Here is a 20,513-nt window from a genome sequence, read left to right on the forward strand (position 1 = left end):
ATTTTGGTGAGCCTGTGCAGCTGGACTGTGACTTTAACCAGTACTTCTTTTTTTTTCCCCCTTATGTGGAAAAGCATGGCTAATGAACATAGGAGTTGGGTTTTCCCATTTCACCAGGTAGAACTGGCTATGATAAAACCCCAGAAGGTTAGGCTCTGGTGAAATAGTTTTTTCTTTCCTGAGGGCAGGGCTTGGTAAAAATGGAATGCTCTGACATATTCCAAAATAATTACTTTTCCCCTCCCATGATGCCACTGTGGTGCGTAGTGGCCTACTCTACATAGGACCCCAAGAGCCTCTGCAACTGAGAAAACCAGTGCCAGCACAGCACTGTGCGCCCACTCCCAGCTTTCAACATCACTGGCCCCACAGTTTATGTCTTCCCAAACCCCAGCTGCTGAGTCACCCACCATCCTCTAAACCCTAATGTCATCCGAGCCAGCACCACCATGCATGTTCCTCAAGAAACAGAGCATGACTATCACATAAGTGCACGATCAGCCCCAGACCTCAGGCAAAATAGAAAGTTTTCCTCCAAGATTAGGAATAAGGCAAGGATGCCTACTATCACCACTGCTATTGAGCACAGTTCTGGAACTCCTAACCAGAGCAATTAAGCAAGAAAAATAAACAAAATGCATCCAATTTGGAAAAGAAGTAAAATGACTGGATATGACAAAATCACACACAAAGAAAACCGTAAAGATTCTATAAAAAAATCCTGATAGTATTAATATACAAATTCAGTAAAGTTGTAGAATACAAAATCAACATACAAAAGTCACTAAGATTTCTATATATAAACAACAAACTATCTAAAAGGGAAATTGGGAAAACAATTCCATTTACATTAACAAGAAAAACAAAAAATTACTTAGTAATTAACTGAAAAGGTGAAAGACTTATACACTGAAAATTATAAAACACTGATTAAGGAAATTTAAAAAGACATAAATAAATGGATACCCCATGTTCATAGATTGGAAGAATATTGTTAAATTGGCCATAATACCCAAAGTGATCTACATATTCAGTGAAATCCCTATCAAAATTCCAAAAGCATTTCTACAGAAATACAAATATCAATCCTAAAATACAAATGGAACAACAATACTCCCCAAATAGCTAAAGCAATCTTGAGCAAAAATAACAGAATGGAAGGCATCACACTTCCTGACTTTAAATTATATTACAAAACTAATCAAAACAGTATGATAGTGGCATAAAAATAGACCTATGGACCAATAGAATAGAATAGAGAATCCATAAATAAGCCCACACATTCACAGTCAATTGATCTTTGACAAGGGCACCAAGAACATGCAATGGAGAAGAATAGTCTCTTCAACAAATGGTGCTAGGAAAATGGAGTCTCCTTACGCAAAAAAATGAAATTGAACACCAGTCTCAAACAATATACAAAAAAACTCAAAACAGATAAAAAATGTAAGACTCAAAACTATAAAACTCTTAGAAGAAAACATAAGAAAAAAATGAAAAAGAAATTGATAAATTCCTGGACACATATACCTTCTCAAGACTGAACAAGAAAGAAATTGAATCTCCGAACAAACCAATAATGAGTTCTGAAATTGAGGCAGTAACAGCCTACCATCCAAAAAAAAAGCCCAGGACCAGAAGGATTCACAGCTGAAGTCTACCAGATGTACAAGAAGAGCTGGTACTATTCCTACCGAAACTATTGCAAAAAATTGAGGAGGAGGGACTCCGCCTTAACAGATCCTATAAGGCCAGCATTATCATGATACCAAAACCTGGCAGATACAACAAAAAAAGAAAGCTTCAGGCAAACATCCATGATGAACACTGATGTAAAAATCCAAAATGAAATACTGGGTAAACCGAATCCAGTAGCACATCAAAAAGCTTATCCACCATGATCAAATAGGCTTCAACCCCTGGATGCAAGGTTGGTTGCATATCAATAAATATTATTTATTTTTATTTTTTATTTCATTATTTATTTATTATGTATTTTATTATTACTGCGAATCAATAAATATTATTCATCACATAAACAGAACTAAAGACAAAAACCACATGATTATCTCAATAGTTGCAGAAATGGCTTTTGATAAAATTTAACGTCCATTCATGTTAAAAACTCTCAATAAACTAGGTATTGAAGGAATATACCTCAAAATAATAAGAGCCATCTATAATAAACCCACAGCCAACATTGCACTAAACAGGCAAAACCTGGAAGCATATCCCTTGAAAGCCGGCACAAGACAAGAATGCCCTCTCTCACCACTCCTATTCAACATAGTACTGGAAGTTCTGGCTAGGGTGATCAGGCAAGAGAAAGAAATAAATGGTATTCAAATAGGAATAGAGGAGAAACTCAAACTATTCCTGTTTGCAGATAACATGATCCTGTATTTAGAAAATCCCAGTCTCAGCCCAAAAAGCTGCTGCTGCTTTTTTTTTTTTTTTTTTTTTTTTTTTTTGAGACAGGGTTTCACTCTGATTGCCCAGGCTGGGGTGCAGTAGTGCAATCTCGGCTCACTGCAGCTTGGACCTCCCAGGCTCAGGTGATTCTCCTACCTCAGCCTCCTGAGTAGCTGGAACTACAGGTGAAAGCCACCATGTCTGGCTAATTTTTTTGTATTTTTAGTAGAGAAAGGGTTTTGCTATGTTGCCCAGGATGGTCTTGAACTGAACTCAAGCAATCCGCCTGTTGTGGCTGACCAGAGTGTTGTGATTACAGGCATGAGGCACTATGCCCAACCCTCCAAAAGCTTCTTGAGCTGAAAAACAGCTTCACCAAAGTCTCAGGATACAAAATCAATGTGCAAAAATCACTGGCATTCCTATACACCAACAGTCAAGCTGAGAGCCAAATCAGGAACTAACTCCCATTCCATACTGCCACAAAAAGAATAATATACCTAGGAATACAGCTAACTAGAGAGGTAAAAGATCGCTACAAGGAGAACTGCAAACCACTGCTCAAACAAATCAGAGATGACACAAACAAATGGAAAAACACTCCATGCTCATGGATAGGAAGACTCAATATCATTAAAATGGCCATACTGCTCAAAGCAATTTATTAAATTCAGTGCTATTCCCGTTAAACTACCATTGATATTCTTCACAGAACTATAAAAAACTATTTTAAAATTCATATGGAATCAAAAAAGAGCCCAAATAGCCAAGGCAATCCTAAGCAAAAAGAATAACATGGGAGGCATTATGCTACCTGACTTCAAACTACACTACAGGGCTACAGTAACCAAAACAGCATGGTACTGGTACAATACAGACACACAGACCAATGGAACACAATAGAGAGCCCAGAAATAAGGCCACACACCTAAAACTATCTGATCTTCAACAAACCTGACAAAAACAAGCAATGGGAAAAGGATTCCCTATTCAATAAATGATGCGGGGATAACTGGCTAGCCATATGCAGAAGACTGAAACTGGACCTTTTCCTTATACCATGTACAAAAATTAACCAAGATGGATTAAAGATTTAAATGTAAAACCCAAAACTATAAAAACCCTAGAAGACAACCTAGGCAATACCATTTGGGACATAGGCATGGGCAAAGATTTCACGACGAAGACACCAAAAGCATCTGCAACAAAAGCAAACATTGACAAATGGTATCTCATTAAACTAAAGGGCTTCTGAACAGCAAAAGAAAGTATCAACAGGGTAAACAGACAAACTACGGAATGGGAGAAAATTCTTGAAAACTATGCATCCAACAAAATATCTGGCATCTATAGGGAACTTAAATTTACAAGAAAAAAAACAACCTGATTAAAAAGTGGGCAAAGGACATGAACAAACACTTTGCTAAAGAAGATATACATATGGCCAAAAATCATATGAAGAAAAGCTCCACATCACTGATCACTAGAGAAATGCAAATCAAAACCATAATGAGATATCATGTCATACCAGTTAAAATGGCTACGATTTAAAAGTCAAAAAATCACAGATGCTGGCAAGGTTGTAGAGAAAAAGAAATGCTTACACACTGTTGGTGGGAGTGTAAATTAGGTCAGCCATTGTGGAAGACAGTGTGGTGATTCCTCAAAGGGCCTAAAGACAGAAATACCATTCAACCCAGCAATCCCATTACTGGACATATATCCAAAGCAATATAAATATAAAGACACATGCACACACGTATGTTCATCACAGCACTATTCACAGTAACAAAGACATGGAATCAATTGAAATGCCCATGAATGATAGACTGGATAAAGAAAATATGGTATGTATACACCATGGAATATAATACAGCCATAAGAAGGAATGAGATCATGTCCTGTGCAGGGACATGAATGGTGCTGCAGGCCATTATCCTTAGCAAACTAACACAGGAAGAGAAAACCAAATATCACATGTTCTCATTTATAAGTGGGAGCTAAATGATGAGAACACATAGACACATAGAGGGGAACAACATACATTAGGGCCTTTTGGAGGCTGGAGGGTGGGAGGAGGGAGAAGAACAAGAAAAATAACTAAGGAGTACTAGGCTTAATACTTGGGTGATAAAATATTCTGTACAACAAATCCCCATGACACAAGTTTACTACCTATGTAACAGATCTGCACTTGTAACCCTGAACTTAAAAGTTAAAAAACAAACAACAAAAACAAAAACAAACAAATGAAGACTCAATAGATTCACAAGACAGATGTCATACAATGTGTATTCTCTGACCACAACAGGATGAAGTTAGAAATTTGTAACAAAAAAAAAACCTGAAAAATTCACAAATTTGTGAAAAATAATGCATTTTTACACAACCAATGAATCACAAAAGTAGTCAAAGAAAAATCAGAAAATACAGACAAATGAAAATGAAAGCACAACATACCAAAATGCATGGGACACAGTGAAAGAAGGGGGACGTTTATAAACATTTATATTTAACGAAGTAGAAAAAGAAGAAAAATCTAAACCCAAAGCTAAACCCAAAGCTTTATTATTTCCTTCAGAAAGAATAATAAAGACTAGTACAGGGATAAATGAAACAATTTTTTAAAATAGAGAAAAATCAATGAAACCAACAGCTGGTTCTTCCACAAGACAAACTAAACTGACAAACCTTTAGCTAGACTGACTATGAAAAGATACTAATTGCTAAATTCAGAAATGAAAGTGGGCACATTACTACTGATCCTACATACATAAGAAGGATTCAAAGAGAGTACTATTAACAACTGTATGGCAATAAATCGGATAACCTACACAAAACAGACCACCTCCTAGAAACCCAAAATATGCCAAAATCTAATGATGAAGAAATAGAAGACCTAAAAGACATATAATTAAGTAGATTAGTAATCAAAATCTCTTATCGAAGAAAAGCCTTGGACTTGATGGATTCACTGGTGAATTCTACCAAGCATTTATAGAAGATGTAATAGCACTTTGGGAGGCTGAGGGGGGCGGATTGCTTGAGCCCAGGAGTTCGAAAGCAGCCTGGGCTACATGGTAAGACCCCATCCCTACAAAAAAATACAAAAATTATCTGAGTTGGTGGCACGCTCCTGTAGTTCCAAGCTACTTGGGAGGCTGAAGTGGGAGGATCCCTTGAACCCGGGAGGCAGAGGTTGCAGTGAGCTGAGATCACGCCACTGCACTCTAGCTTGGCAACACAGCAAGAATCCATCTAAAAAAAAAAATGTGTGTGTATGTGTATATATGTATGTGTGTGTGTGTATACACACACACAAATGAGGCCAGGCATGGTGGCTCACGCCTGTAATCCCAGCACTTTGGGACACCAAGGTAGGCGGATCACAAGGTCAGGAGATTGAGACCATCCTGGCTAACATGGTGAAACCCCATCTCTACTAAAAATACAAAAAATTAGCTGGGCATGGTGGCACACACCTGTAATCCCAGCTACTCGAGAGGCAGAGGCAGGAGAATTGCTTGAAACCGGGAGCTGGAGGTTGCAGTGAGCTGAGATCCCACCATTGCACTCCAGCCTGGGCGACAGAGCGAGATTCCATCTCAAAAAAAAAAAAAAAAAAAAGAATATACAAATGTCCAAAAGGCAAGTGAAAAGATGTCCAACATCACTAATCGTTAGGTAAATGCAATCCGAAACTAAAATGAGATACTATCTCAACTATATGGATGGCTACTATCAAAAAAAGCAGAAAATAACAAGTACTGGTGAGGACGTGGAGATACTGTTACTCTTGTGCAGAGCTGGTGAGAATGTAAAAAATGGTATAGCTACTGTGGAAAACAGTGTGCTGGTTCCTCAATATATTAATATTAAAAATAGATCTGCCATATGATCTAGCAGTTCCACTTCTGGATATATACAGAAAATAATTAAAAGCAGGGACTCAAAGAGATATTTGTGTACCCATGTTCACAGCAGCATTATTCATAATTGCTAAACAGTGGAAGCAATCCAAATGTCTAATGACAGATTAATGGATAAGCAACACATATAGTGGAGTATTATTCAGCCCTAAAAAGGATGAATATTCTTATCCTTGGTGCAACATGGATAAATCTTGAGGATATCATGATAAATGAAATAAGCCTATCACAAAGAGACAAATACTGTATATTTACACTTACATGAGTTACCCAGAGTAGCCAAAGTCATAATAATAGAAAGTAGAATGGTGGTTGCCAAGTGCTAGGAACAGGAGGTATGGGAAATTATTGTTTAATGGGTATAGTTATAGTTTTGTAAGATGAAAACAGTTCTGGAGATGGATGATGTAATAGCTACACAACAATATGAATGTACTTAATATCACTAAACTGTATTAATAATGAGTAAGATAGTAAATTTTGCTATATGTTATTTCATCACCATTTTAAAAAATGAAAAAAAGTACATTGGTAGCCATCTATGTCTCCTAGATGTAGTATAGATATGAAGTATTGATGACTTAATTTGCTTTCCTTGTTGATATATATAGTTTTTAGGAAGATGTATACGGAAATTTGAATTTAAGTAGCATTACTACTCTTTAGGGCCTCTATCATTTTAATGTAAAAAGCTCATACTGTATCAAAATTACAAGTTTTCAATCATAAGCATTTCCTCACAGCATTAAAATGTCTATAAATATAATTTTTAAAAATCCAATTAAGTAGTTTGGAATTTCAAAAGTAAAACAAATTGGGCACTTTTAATTTCCTTTTCCTTGTATTATCTGATCATATCCAATATTTTTTCCTACTGATGAATGATCTTGCTCATATTAATTTATACAAGGTATTTATTTATATATAACATGAGCTCTTTATCATTTTTGTTGTAAATATTTCCTCCCCTCTTTTTTCTTTATGGTATTTAACCAAGCATAAAGTTTTCACTTTGATACAGTCAAATTCATTAGTCTTTTCTTCTCTGACTCCTGTGTCTAGAAGTTTATTTAGAAGGGACTTTGACATTTCCTCTGTTTTCTTCTAGTGCTTTCATAATTTCATATTTTTATCTTACATCTTTGATTAATCAGCAATTTAACTGCTAGAGTAAGGAGTGAGAAGTATTCATCAACATTTACTGGCTAATCTATCCTTTCCCTAATGACTTGGAATTCCACCTTTATCACTGAATCAGTAATTACTTGCTGTGAAACAAACTGCCTCAAAACTCAGTATCTTCAAACAGCTATCTATTTCCTCCCTGCAGTTTGACCTGAGCTCAGCTAGGTAATTCTTCTGGTCTCACCTAACATAACCGCTAGGTGATAACTGGTCCTGGATGGCCTTAATCCCTTGCCTAGGGTTTTCAGAGGGGACAGCCATGACAACTGAGCCTGTCCCTTCATGTGATTTCTCACTCACAAGGAGGCTGACCCAGGCTTCCTTACGTGGCAGTTACTGAAGAATAAGAAAGTGCAGGCGAGAACAGAAACCATAGACCCGTGAGGCTAAGGCTTGGAAGTCACATATCACTTCTACAGCTTTCAATGGGCCAAAACAAGTCACAGGTCCAGAAGTTCAAGAGGAAGAGAAACAAAGTCCACTTCTTGATAGGAGAAACAGCAAAGTTATACTGCAAAGGGGCATGTATTCAGAAATGGCTCAACTTCTTCTGGCCATTTTTTGCAAATACTATACACCACAGTCATATATTAAATTTCCTCAAGTATTTAGATATATTTCTAGACTGTTTTAAAAAATCTCTTCCAGCTGGGCATGATGGCTGACACCTATAATCCCAGCACTTCGGGAGGCCAAGGCGGGTGGATCACTTGAGGTCAGGAGCTCGAGACCAGTCTGGCCAACACTGGTGAAACCCCATCTCTACTAAAAATATAAAAATTAGCCGGGTGTGGTAGCAGGCGCCTGTGATCCCAGCTACCAGGGAGGCTGAGGCACGAGAACCACTCGAACCCGGGAGGAAGAGGTTGCAGTGAGCCGAGATCTCACCACTACATTCCAGCCTGGGCGATAGAGTGAGACTCTGTCTCAAAAAACAAAAACAAAAACAAAAAACAAAAGAACACTCTTCCAACAATTTGTATTTTTATTCATGTGTGAGTGCAGCTTTAAAATTTTATTAAATATCCATTAGCTGAGTCCTATCTCATATTCCTTCTTTCAAAAATTTTTCCTAGAAATTCTCAGACGTTTCTATATTCTCTTTAGAATGATTTTAGATCTATGAAAAAAAAGTTGCTATTTTACAGGAATTACATTACATTTGTAGGAATATTTACAGCAAACTTACTGTCCTGTGTCTTTTATCCAAGAGTATGATTTGTCTTTCCATTTATAAAAGTCTTTTATATCTCTTGTTAGCTTTTTAACATTTTCTTTTAATAGATCCTTCACATTTCCTCTTAAGTTTACTCTCAAAGGTTGGGCGCGATGGCTCGTGCCTGTAAGCCTAGCACTTTGGGAGGCTGAGGTGAGCGGACTGCCTGAGCACAGGAGTTCGAGACCAGCCTGGGCAACAAGGTAAAACCCTGTCTCTACTAAAATACAAAAAATTAGCTGGGCATGGTGGCACTTATCTGTAGTCCCAGCTAGGTGGGAGGCTGAGGCATAAGAATTGCCCGAACCTGGGAGGTAGAGGTTGCAGTGAGCCTAGATCACGCCACTGCCTTCCAGACTGGGCAACAGAGCGAGACTCTGTCTTCAAAAAATATATATATATAAGTTTTCTCTTAAATATTTTACTTCTTTTTATTGCTATTGTAAATATATTTATATTTTCTAAGTGGTTATTGCAAAGAAAGCTATTAATTTTTGTATGCTAGATATGCTGTTGTGTAGCTTCAGGCAAGTTACCCTCTCTAGAGCTTAGTTTCCCTAATTAACCTCATAGAATTATTGTCAGGAATGAGTTAGCACACATAGAGTCTAGCATAAGGTAATGGCTCAGTAAATGTTACCTATTATTGTTATTATATTAATTTGGCAATCCACCATCCTACTTAATTGATTTCTCTTGTTGCTTCTACTAGTTCTGCACTCCATTCTCCTGATATACAGTATTTGTGATATACAGTATCTTCCTAATCTTGATAATTTTCTTACTTCTTTAATGTTTTATATGTATTTATCTTTTTATTATAATGCCTAATACTTTCAGAACAATAATAAATAAAAGTAGTAAGCTGATTGGTATCTTTTGACAGGCAAGAATATTTCTACTGTAAATGCAAATAATGGCTATATTAACATTCTATAGCATATGTACACCAACAAGTGGTTATGGATATTCCTCCACTTGGGGCACTTAAATTGTTTCCTGACTTTTTCCACTGTTAAAAGTACCAGTAAAAGAGTCATCTATGCAAAATTAACACAGGAACAGAAAACCAAACACCGCATGTTCTCACTTATAAGGGGGAGGTGAACAAGGAGAACACATAAACTTAGGGAGGGAAACAACACACGCTGGGGCCTGTCGAGGGGGGATGAGAGGAAGGAGAGCATCAAGACAAATAGCTAATGCATGCTGGGCTTAATACCTAGGTGATGGGTTGACAGGTACAGCAAACCAACATGACACGTTTACCTATGTAACAAACCTGCACATCCTGCACATGTACTGCAGAACTTAAAATAAAAAATTTTTTTTTAAAAGAGTCATCTATGTATATAAATATCTCAGCACATTTTGCGCTATTCCACTGAGCAGGCTTAGGTCTGAATAGGGCTTCCTAAACTGCTAATGCACACTGCTTTTCAACAAGACCATACTAGTCTGTACTCCCTTCAATAGTGTTTGTGAGTACTTTTCTCACTGCAGCTCTACTGACAGTATTTTTAAGAGAAACAAAATGATGATGCCTTTGTTTACCTAGCTATTGTTTAATTACATTTACACCTCAATGGTGAAGTCTAAATTCTCACCTAAAATCTCATGAGAATTAGCATTAGAGAATTCTAATTCTCTTTACGGACTGGCCCGAGGAACAATCCTTAGAGAGATCTCCTCAGAGCAAGCACCAGCATAGCCTTGCTTTGCCAGAACCTGATCTGTTAGAACAGGGATTCTCAACCTTGGTACTATTAACATTTTGGATGAGGTAGTTCTCTCTGTGAGGGTTGTCTTATGCATTGAATAATATATAGCAGAATCCTTGGCCTCCACCCACTTGATGCTAGCAGCCCCAAGTTGTGCTCACAAGAACTGTGCCCAGACATGGCCAAATACCCTCAGCAAATTCTCCTCTAGTTGGATACTACTGCATTAAGAGAATGCTGTTCTAGAAATCAGAATCAAAGAACCTTATTACAGACATAACATGATGGTTGAGATACACTTTTGTTACAGGCATAGACTGAAGAAAAGGAGAACTAAAATGTGGAATACTCACTTTGCTTTATAAGGTGAATCAGAGCCAGAATTTTTGGTTTCCATTAAACTCTCATATTCCTTAGCCCTGAAGAGAAAAAAAGTTTTAACACAGTTATTTCACTGCTAATTTTTATAATAAACCAAAATGTTCGTTGTATTTTTCCCCTATTAAATGTAACACTCAGCCTACTAAATTTGGTGATTGAAGTGGCTGACTACCTATGTACCTCAAGAGTTATACAATGAAAAGATAAATACAGGTAAAGAATAATACAAAAAAAGTCATTTAATTTTAGAAATAACTAAAAAGACAGTGGAAATAACGTGACCAGACTTTCAAAGATGTGTTTTGCTTTTGTTTTTTATACTGACTAAATACCAAAGGTTCAGAAAAATTTGAGATACTTCTCTGCCCCTTTCTAACTAGGCTCCGGCTTGCCTAAACTAGTAGGTGACAGTCATCAAGCTGGTCACTGATCTAAGACAGTTCTCACTATAGCAATCCATTAATGTTGACTTAATTTGTACATTTCTCTTTTTGGAGAAAAAAAGAGGAAAATGACAATTTAAATGTTAACTGCTCATCCAAAGGATCCTGTTGTCAAAGAATTCATCCAGTGATCTACGAAAAAATTACCCACAATGTAAAACAATCTAGAGAACAATGACAGGTGAAAAAAAAAATACTCCTACCTAAAGAACTGAGAAAGATGCAAATTACAATAGCCCTAATGAGGAAAAAAGCAAACTAGACAGATGATGCTTTGGAATAAAGAAATATCTAAATTGGAATAAAATATAAAATTACATATTTTTTCAACCTAAGTATGCTTATTGCCATCAGCCTAAATATTAAGATTTTTATAAATATAAAGATTTTTACAAATATAAACATTTTGCATGTCAAAATGGAGAAATAACTACTTGGTAGCTACAAGTAATTGTGACCTCATCTGAAAGGTGAGAAAAGTAACAATTATGCATGGTGGAGTATGTTCCAAGCATTGTGCTGGCTGCTGTACATTCAATAATATCACAAGTATCTAAAAATTCAATATGGTATTATCCCTATGATATAATTTAGATATTTGTCTCCTCCACGTCTCATGTGGAAATGTGATCCCCAATGTTGGAAGTGGGGCCCAATGAAAGGTGGCTGGATCACAGGGGTGGATCTCTCATTAATAGCTAGGTGCCCTCCTCATAAGAATGAATAATAATGAGTTCATGTGACATCCAGTTGTTTAAGAGTGTGGCACCTCACCCTGTGAGCATTTTTTATATGTCTCTTGGCTGACTGTATGTCTTCTTTTGAGAAGTGTCTGTTCATGTCCTTTGCCCACCTTTTAATAGCTTTATTTGGTTTTTGCTTATTCAATTGTCTAAGTTCCTTATAGATTCTGGATATTAAACCTTTGGATGCATAGTTTGTGAAATACTTTCTCCCATTCTGTAGGTTATCTGTTCACTCCATTGACAGTTTCTTTCGCTGAGCAGAAGCTCTTTAATTAGGTCCCACTTGTCAGTTTTTGTGTTAATTACAATTGCTTTTGAGGACTTAAGTCATAAATTCATTGCCAAGTCCATTGTCTAGAATGGTATTCCCTAGGCTTTCTTCTAGGGATTTTATAGTTTAGAGGTCTTACCTTTAAATCTTTCATTCATCTTGAGTTAACTTTTGTATATGATGAAATGTAGGGGTCTAATTTATTTCTTCTGCATATGGCTAGCCAGTTGTCTCAGCACCATTTATTAAATGGGGAGTCCTGTCTTCATTGCTTATTTTTGTCAGCTTTACCAAGGATCAGATGGCTATAGGTGTGCTGCATTATTTCTGGGTTCTCTATTCTGTTCCATTGGTCTTAAGTGTCTGCTTTTGTACCAGTACCATGCTCTTTTGGTTACTGTAGACTTACAGTATAGTTTGAAATTGGGTAATGTGATGCCTCCCATTTTGCTCTTTTTGCTTAGGATTGCTTTGGCTCTTCAGGCTCTTTTATGGCTCCATATGCATTTCAGAATAGCTTTTTATAATTTTGTAAAAAATGACATTGATAAACAAAGACCATATGATCATCTCAATAGATGCAGAAGAAGCTTTCAATAAAATCCAACATACCTTCATGATAAAAAACCCTCAACAGACTAGAATTGAAGGAATATACCTCAAAATAATAAAAGCCATCTATGGCAACCCCACAGCCAATACCATAGTAGATGGGCCAAAGCTGGAAGCATTTCCCTGAAGAACAGGAACAAGACAAGGATGTCCACTCTCACCACTCCTATTCAACATATTGTAAGTCCTAGCCAGAGCAATCAGCAAGAGAAATAAAAGGCATTCAAACAGGAAAATAAGTCAAATTATCTCTCTTCACTGACAATATTATTCTATACCTAGAAAACTCTAAACACTCTGCCAAAAGGCTCCTAGAACCGATAGACGACTTCAGTAAAGTTTCAGGATACAAAATCAACGTACAAAATCAGTAGCATTTCTATACACCAATAACATTGAAGGTGAGAGCCAAATCAAGAATACAATCCCATTTACAATGGCCACACATACACAAAAATAAGATCCCTAGGAATACATTTAAACCAAGGAAGTGAAAGATCTCTACAAGGAGGACTACAAAACATTACTGAAATAAATCATATATGATACAAATAAATGAAAAAACATTCCATAGGGGCTCATGGATTGGAAGAATCAATATCATTAAAATGGCTGCCCAAAGTAACCTGCAGATTCAATGCTATTCCTATTAAGTTACCTTTCATTTTTTCTTCACCTTCTGGGACACTGCAAATTCGAGTATTTTGTCACCTTATGACGTTGCATATGTCACATATGCTGTTTTTCAGTTGTAAACAGCATCAGTGGTGTCTGTGATTTCCCCAGTGATTTATAGTAGGGTTGTTAGTGAAGGTTCTGGTGAAGTTTTGCTGGGAATGGGGACACCTCAAGGCCCAGTAGTGGCAGCAGTGGCCCAAATGTACTTGTTTTTAGGCTCCACAGTGACAAACACTGATACCGGTGTTAGCAGGTCCAGGTGAGCTGATTCTTGGGCCTACAGGCAGCTTGCTCTGGTGACAGGGGTGGCAACAATGGGCTAGTGAGGAAGGCGGGTTTTGGGGCCATGGTATGGGCAATGGCAGTAGCATTGGCAGGAATAACCTCTGGATCCCAAGTAGTTCACTCTCATGTTGATGGTAGCCTTCATGGGCTGGCAGTCTAATCCCCAGGCTTGCAGGTAGATGAACCCCCATGGTGATGGCAATGACAAGTTGGGTGGGCTTTCCCTTAAGCTCCCAGAAAGAGTACTCGGGTACCAACAGTGGTGGACTGGGCTGGGCAGTCCCCAGGCCCCTGGGCAACATGCTTGGTTACTGGGGGTGTGGAGATGAGATGGGTGGATCTGTCGTCAGGCACTCTGGTGGTACTATAGGTGCTAGCTTTGGTAGGCCAGCATGGGGTAATACTCAGGCCTAAGGCAGAATGCTTGGGTGGGCATGGCAGTGGCTGCACTGCAGCCCCACTACTAGGGATAATGAGGTTGCTTTCAGCAGCACCCATATGCAGGCAGCTGGGAAGCATGCACATTGCTTGTGCTTTGGCCCCAGGTTCAGCGGCCCACAGTGGTGGCTGCTGTTGGCAGGGAAGTTCATTCTTGGACATATGAAGATGTTACAGTGGCCTCACCGCTAGGGACAGTAGGGTCTTTGCCAGTGGCTCTCACTTCATCCCTGGAGGCAGTAGCCAACTATGGTGCTGGCTGAGGGTGGGGAATGTCAACGGGGTTTGAGTTACGGAAATGCAGAAGCTGTTGGATCCCTGGGCAGAATGTAGCTCTCGTAGGAGGCAGACTCTGATTGTGGCACCTTTCTGTAGCTGCTCAAGGCTCAGGGGTATGTGAGGCCCAAGCATGGACTCCCCCTCTGGAACAATACCTTTATATAGTCTCCAAGTAGCTTCTTATGTTAGTTGCAAGGGCTTTCCCGTGGCTGGACGCAGGAGTCCACGGTGGGAATGTGGACTGCTGGGGATCACGCACTTCCTCTTTCCCCACACTGGGGAGCCTCTCCAGGCTCCCAGCTGATCCCAGAAGAACAGGCTACCTCACTTTCCTCTCCTATCTTGCTTTAGGTCAGGGTGTCCAATCTTTTGGCTTCCCTGGCCACAACGGAAGAAGAAGAACTGTCTTGGGCCACACACAGAATACACTAACAGTAATGATTCTTGATGAGCTTTAAAAAAATCACAAAAAAAATCTCGTAATGCTTTAAGAAAGTCTGTGAATTTGTGTTGGGCCGCATTCAAAGCCATCCTGGGCCACATGCAGCCTGCAGGATGTGCACTGGACAAGCTTGCTTTAGGTGTCTCCTATCACTTCTCGGTTGAATGCCAATATTCTTAGATGATCTGTTCAAAGTGTGATTATCTACTCACTATTTTGGTTCTTTGTTGTGGAGGAGGCACACACTAGATGCCTCTAGTCAACCATCCGGAAGCACCTCCCATTTGATTCACTTTTAGCATTCAATTAAATATTTATTTCCAGAGTTTTGACTCTGTATAAACTATAGTATGGGAGGGGGATACAAAGAGGTATATACATAATGAGAATATTCAAGAAACTTAGTCTGCAGAAGGAAGAAGATGACATAATAGCATAAAAAGATACATAATTCCAGGCACTTTCGGAGGCTCACGCCTGTAATCCTAGCACTTTGAGAGGCTGAGGCGGGTGGATCACTTGAGGTCAGGAGTTCAAGACCAGCCTGGCCAACACGGCAAATCTCTGTCTCTACTAAAAATACAAAAATTAGCTGGGTGTGGTGGCGCACGCCTGTAATCCCAGCTAATTAGGTGGCTGAAGCATGAGAATCGCTCGAACCTGGGAGGCGGAGGTTGCAATGAGCCAAGATTATGCCACTGCACTCCAGCCTGGATGACAGAGAGAGATTCTGTCTCAAACAAACAAATAAAAAATGTAATTCCATGGGACAGAGTAAGTGACAGGTAAGTAATGTGATATGTTCATTTCCAGCTAAGTTTCCTGAAAGAAATGAAATGTGTACTCTCTTGAAAGTCAGGTGGTCTCCAAATACAAAGGAAATGGCATTATTACCAGAGAAAATTGAGTAAACAATGCTGAACATAAGGAAAAATACAAGTTATGCTTAGAACATTGTGGAGACCCATTTGGTCTGAGCAAAAGATTAAAATGTGAGAATAGCAAGAGATAAGGTTGAAAGAATCCTTTCAAATATACTGTCACAATTACAATCTGATGATTTGGTTTTTAGATGCTTGTCTACTTTGGTAAGATTAAAAATTTCATTGGTGTAGTGTTGTACACTGCATTTCTTCATTATTAATCTCAATATCATCTTGGTTATACTCCCTCTCAGTCATAATGTGGGATATATGCATGCTCCATTTTATATTAGCTGTTTTGCTAAAAAAAAATCTTGTTTTATTAAAAAAAGAGGCTATTTTACAAATCTTCTCAGAAATTAAACCTCTATTTTTTTATCTTTATAAAAAATAGTATATTGTAAGTGTCACGTGCGTATTTGCTAAATAAAACTAAGTAAATCCATGAATCTTGTTTTCCATGGGGGTGATAACAATATCGTTCTAGCTCCTTGAGTTATTTAGATCATTTCTACATCAATTGATAACAAAATCATTTAAAGCAAAACTTTCATTCTGAGCAAAGCTTTGGTAACATCCTGTAAGTTTCATACTGTCATAAATTTCAAGCAATCTGTAGTTTTCACTTTGATTTACTCCTAACAATTCATATTGAAAATGTTTTCTTTTGTCACCCTTGCTTCCAAAAAATTAATTTTTTTCTAAGATTTGAAAAAAATTTGGTCAGTTTTATGGTGGTATAATTTCCATACAATAAAAATTTTTAATTTGTGTATAATTCAATGAGTTTTCACTATTGTGTACCCCAGTATAATCAAAATCACAATCATGATATGAAAGAGTTCCACTACACCACAAAGTCCTCTTTTGTCTCTTTCTAGTCAATCTCTTCCCCTACCTCTTGCTCCTAGAAATCAGCCATCTGTTTTCTACCAGTAAGGCTTTCTAGAATATACAATTACTACAATCTACACTATTGTCTCTAAATTAATTCATTTAGCATCAAGCTCTTGAGATTCATTTAAACTGCTGAATGTATCACTAGTTCATTTCTTTTTATTGCTTAATAATGTTCCACTGTTCAGACACCTGAAAATTTGTTTATCCACTCACAAGTTAGGCATTTCACTTTTTTCCAGATTAGGATTACTATGAATAAAGCTACTATGAAAATTTGCAGACAAGTCCTTGGGTGAAAAATGTTTTCATTTATCACAGATAAATTACCTAGGAGTGTAATGGTTATTACATAACCATGTAATAAGCATGTACTTAACTTTAAATGACCAAAGTATTTTCTGAACTTTAAATGAGCGAAGTATTTTCTGAAGTAATCATTCCAATTTGTACTTCTACCAGTGAAGTATGAAAGTTACAGTTGCTTTAGTCCTGGCCAATACTTGGTTTGGCCAATCTTTTTAATTTTAGAAATTCCTGTGGGTGTATAGTGGTATCTCCCTGTGGTCTAATTTGCAATCTCCTAATAATGATTTAAACAACCTACTATGTGGGTATTTGCTGTTTGTCATACATCTTCTCCAGTTAAGTGTATTCAAATTTTTTGCTGTGTTAAAATCACTGTTTATTTTCAGAGGTGGTGGTGATTGATCTTTTGTAATAAATTTCTAGTTTTATTGATTTATGCACAATGAATATATAATTTCCATTTCAGAATTAGAGGAATCAGAATTCTTGGTCTTTCGTGTTTTGTTGTATGTTCATGTTTTATAAATGTTCCATGGAAATGTATTTTTTAAAATATGTATGGTCTACTGGCAGACACCAAAGCTTGGCAATAAACCCCTGGATATATTTCTGGACTCTCAATTCTAATGGATTAGAATGTAATAGAATATAGATTAATAAAATAATTTATATGTCTGTCCTTATGTTAACAGTTAATTACTATAGGTTTGTAGTAAGTTTTGAAATTGAGAAATTCAGTCCTGTTTCTTCTTTTTCAAGATCGTTTTGGCTACCAGGAGGTCTCTTGTAATTCTATATAATTTTTTTTTAAATGTTAAGCTCTGGGGTACATGTGCAGGATGTGCAAGTTTGTTATAGAGGTAAATGCGCACCATGGTGGTTTGGTGCACCTATCAATCCATCAACTAGGTATTAAGCCCAGCAGGCATTAGCTATTTTTCCTAATGCTCTCCCACCCCGAACTACACCCCGACAGGCCCCATTGTGTGTTGTTCCCCTCCCTGTGTCCATGTGTTCTTATTGTTCAGCTCCCACTTGTAACTGAGAGCATGTGGTATTTGGTTTTCTGTTCCTGTGTTAGTTTGCTGAGGATAATAGCTTCCAGGTCCATTCATGTCCCTGCAAAGAACATCATCTCATTCCTTTTTATGGCTGCATAGTATTCCACGGTGTATATGTCACACATTTTCTTTATCCAGTTTATCGTTGATGGGCATTTGGGTTGATTCCATGTCTTTTTTATTGTGAATAGTGCTGTAATGAACGTACGCATGTATGTACCTTTGTAACAGAACGATTTTTATTCCTTTGGGTATATACCTAGTAATGAGATTGCTGGGTAAAATGGTATTTCTGGTTCTAGATCTTTAAGGAATCACCAGTCTTTCACAATAGTTGAACTAATTTACATTCCCACCAACAGTGTAAAAGCATTCCTATTTCTCCACAACCTCACTAGCCTCTGTTGTTTCTTGACTTTTTAATAATTGCCATTCTGACCGGCATGAGATGGTATCTCATTGTGGTTTTGATTTGCATTTCTCTAATGACCAGTGATGTTGAGCTTTTCTTCATATGTTTGTTGGCCGCATGAATGTCTTCTTTTGAGAAGTGTCTGTTCATGTCCTTGGCCCACTTTTTAATGGGGTTTTCTTTCTTGTAAGTTTAAGTTCCTTGTAGATTCTGGATATTAGGCCTTTATTAGATGCATAGATTGCAAAAATTTTCTCCCATTCTGTAGGTTGCCTGTTTGCTCTGATAAGTTTCTTTTGCTGTGCAGAGGCTCTTTCGTTTAATTAGATCTCATTTGTCAATTTTTTCTTCTGTTGCAATTGCTTCTGGCAATTTCGTCATGAAATCTTTGTCCGTGCCTATGTCCCTAATGGTACTACCGAGGTTGTCTTCTACAGTTTTTACAGTTTTGGGTTTTACATTTAAGTCTTTAATCCATCTTGATTTAACTTTTGTATATGGTATAAGGAAAAGCTCCAGTTTCAATCTTCTGCATATGGCTAGCCAGTTATTCCATCACTATTCATTGAATAGGGAATCCTTTCCCCATTGCTTTTGTCAGGTTTCTCGAAGATCAGATAGTTGTAGGTGTGTGGCCTTATTTCAGGGCTCTCTATTCTGTTCCATTGGTCTAGATGCCTGTTTATGTACCAGTACCACGCTATTTTGGTTACTGTAGCCCTGTAATATAGTTTGAAGTTGGGTAGCACAATGTCTTCAGCTTTGTTCTTTTAGCTTATGATTGTCTTGGCTATACAAGCTCTTTTTTGGATCCATATGAATTTTAAAATAGTTTATTTTAATTCTGTGAAGAATGTCAATGATAGTTTAATGGCATTGAAACTATAAATTATTTTGGGCACTATGGCCATTTGAACAATACTGATTCTCCTATCTGTGAGCATTCAATGTTTTTCCATTTGTTTGTGTCTGCTCTGATTTCTTTGGGCAGTGGTTTGTAGTTCTCCTTGAAGAGGGTCCTTCACTTCCGTTGTTAGCTGTATTCCTCGGTATTTTATTCTCTTTGGAGAAATTGTGAATTGCAGTTCATCCATGATTTGGCTCTCTGCTTGCCTAATGTTGGTGTATAGGAACACTCATAACTTTTGCACATTGATTTTGTATCCTGAGACTTTGCTTATCAGCTTAAGAAGCTTTTGGGCTGAGACAATGGGGTTTTCTAGATATACGATCATGTCATCTGCAAACAAAGACACTTTGACTTCCTCTCTTCCTATTTGAATACACTTTATTTTTTTCTCTTGCCTGATGGCCCTGGCCAGAACTTCTAAAACTATGTTGAATAGGAGTGGTGAGAGAAGGCATCCTTGTCTTGGGCCAGTTTTTGAGGGGAATGCTTCCAGCTTTTGCCCATTCAGTATGATATTGGCTGTGGGTTTGTCATAAATGGCTCTTATTATTATTGAAGTATGTTCCTTCAATACCGAGTTTATTGAGAGTTTTTGACATGAAGGGATGTTGAATTTTATCAAAGGCCTTTTCTGCGTCTATGGAGATAATCATGTGGTTTTTGTCTTTAGATCTGTTTATGTAATGAATTGTGTTTACTGATTTGCATATGTTGAAGCAGCCTTGCATCCCAGGGATGAAGCCAACTTGATCGTGGTGGATAAGCTTTTTCATGTGCTGCTGTATTCAGTCTGCCAGTATTTATTGAGAATCATTGCACTGATGTTCATCAGGGATATTGGCTGAAGTTTTCTTTTTTTGTTGTATCTGCGCCAGGTTTTGGTATCAGGATGGTGCTGGCCTCATAGAATGAGTTAGGGAGGAGTCCCTCCCTTTCAATTTTTTGGAATAGTTTCAATAGGAA

The 20,513-nt window shown here is 37.7% G+C and overlaps 1 protein-coding gene across 28 annotated transcripts in view; it reads right to left on the minus strand.

Moving 5' to 3' along the window:
* The window catches only part of SCAPER (S-phase cyclin A associated protein in the ER), a 555,380-nt gene that overhangs the window by 261,239 nt on the left and 273,628 nt on the right, over window positions 1-20,513 (minus strand). For all 28 annotated transcript variants that reach the window (NM_001374332.1, XM_063716003.1, XM_063715996.1 and 25 more), the window contains 1 exon segment: window positions 10,817-10,882. In NM_001374332.1, the coding sequence (NP_001361261.1) occupies window positions 10,817-10,882 (66 nt within the window).

Source organism: Pongo abelii, chromosome 16, assembly GCF_028885655.2.
Source record: "Pongo abelii isolate AG06213 chromosome 16, NHGRI_mPonAbe1-v2.0_pri, whole genome shotgun sequence".
In the NCBI taxonomy this organism is placed as follows: domain Eukaryota; kingdom Metazoa; phylum Chordata; class Mammalia; order Primates; family Hominidae; genus Pongo; species Pongo abelii.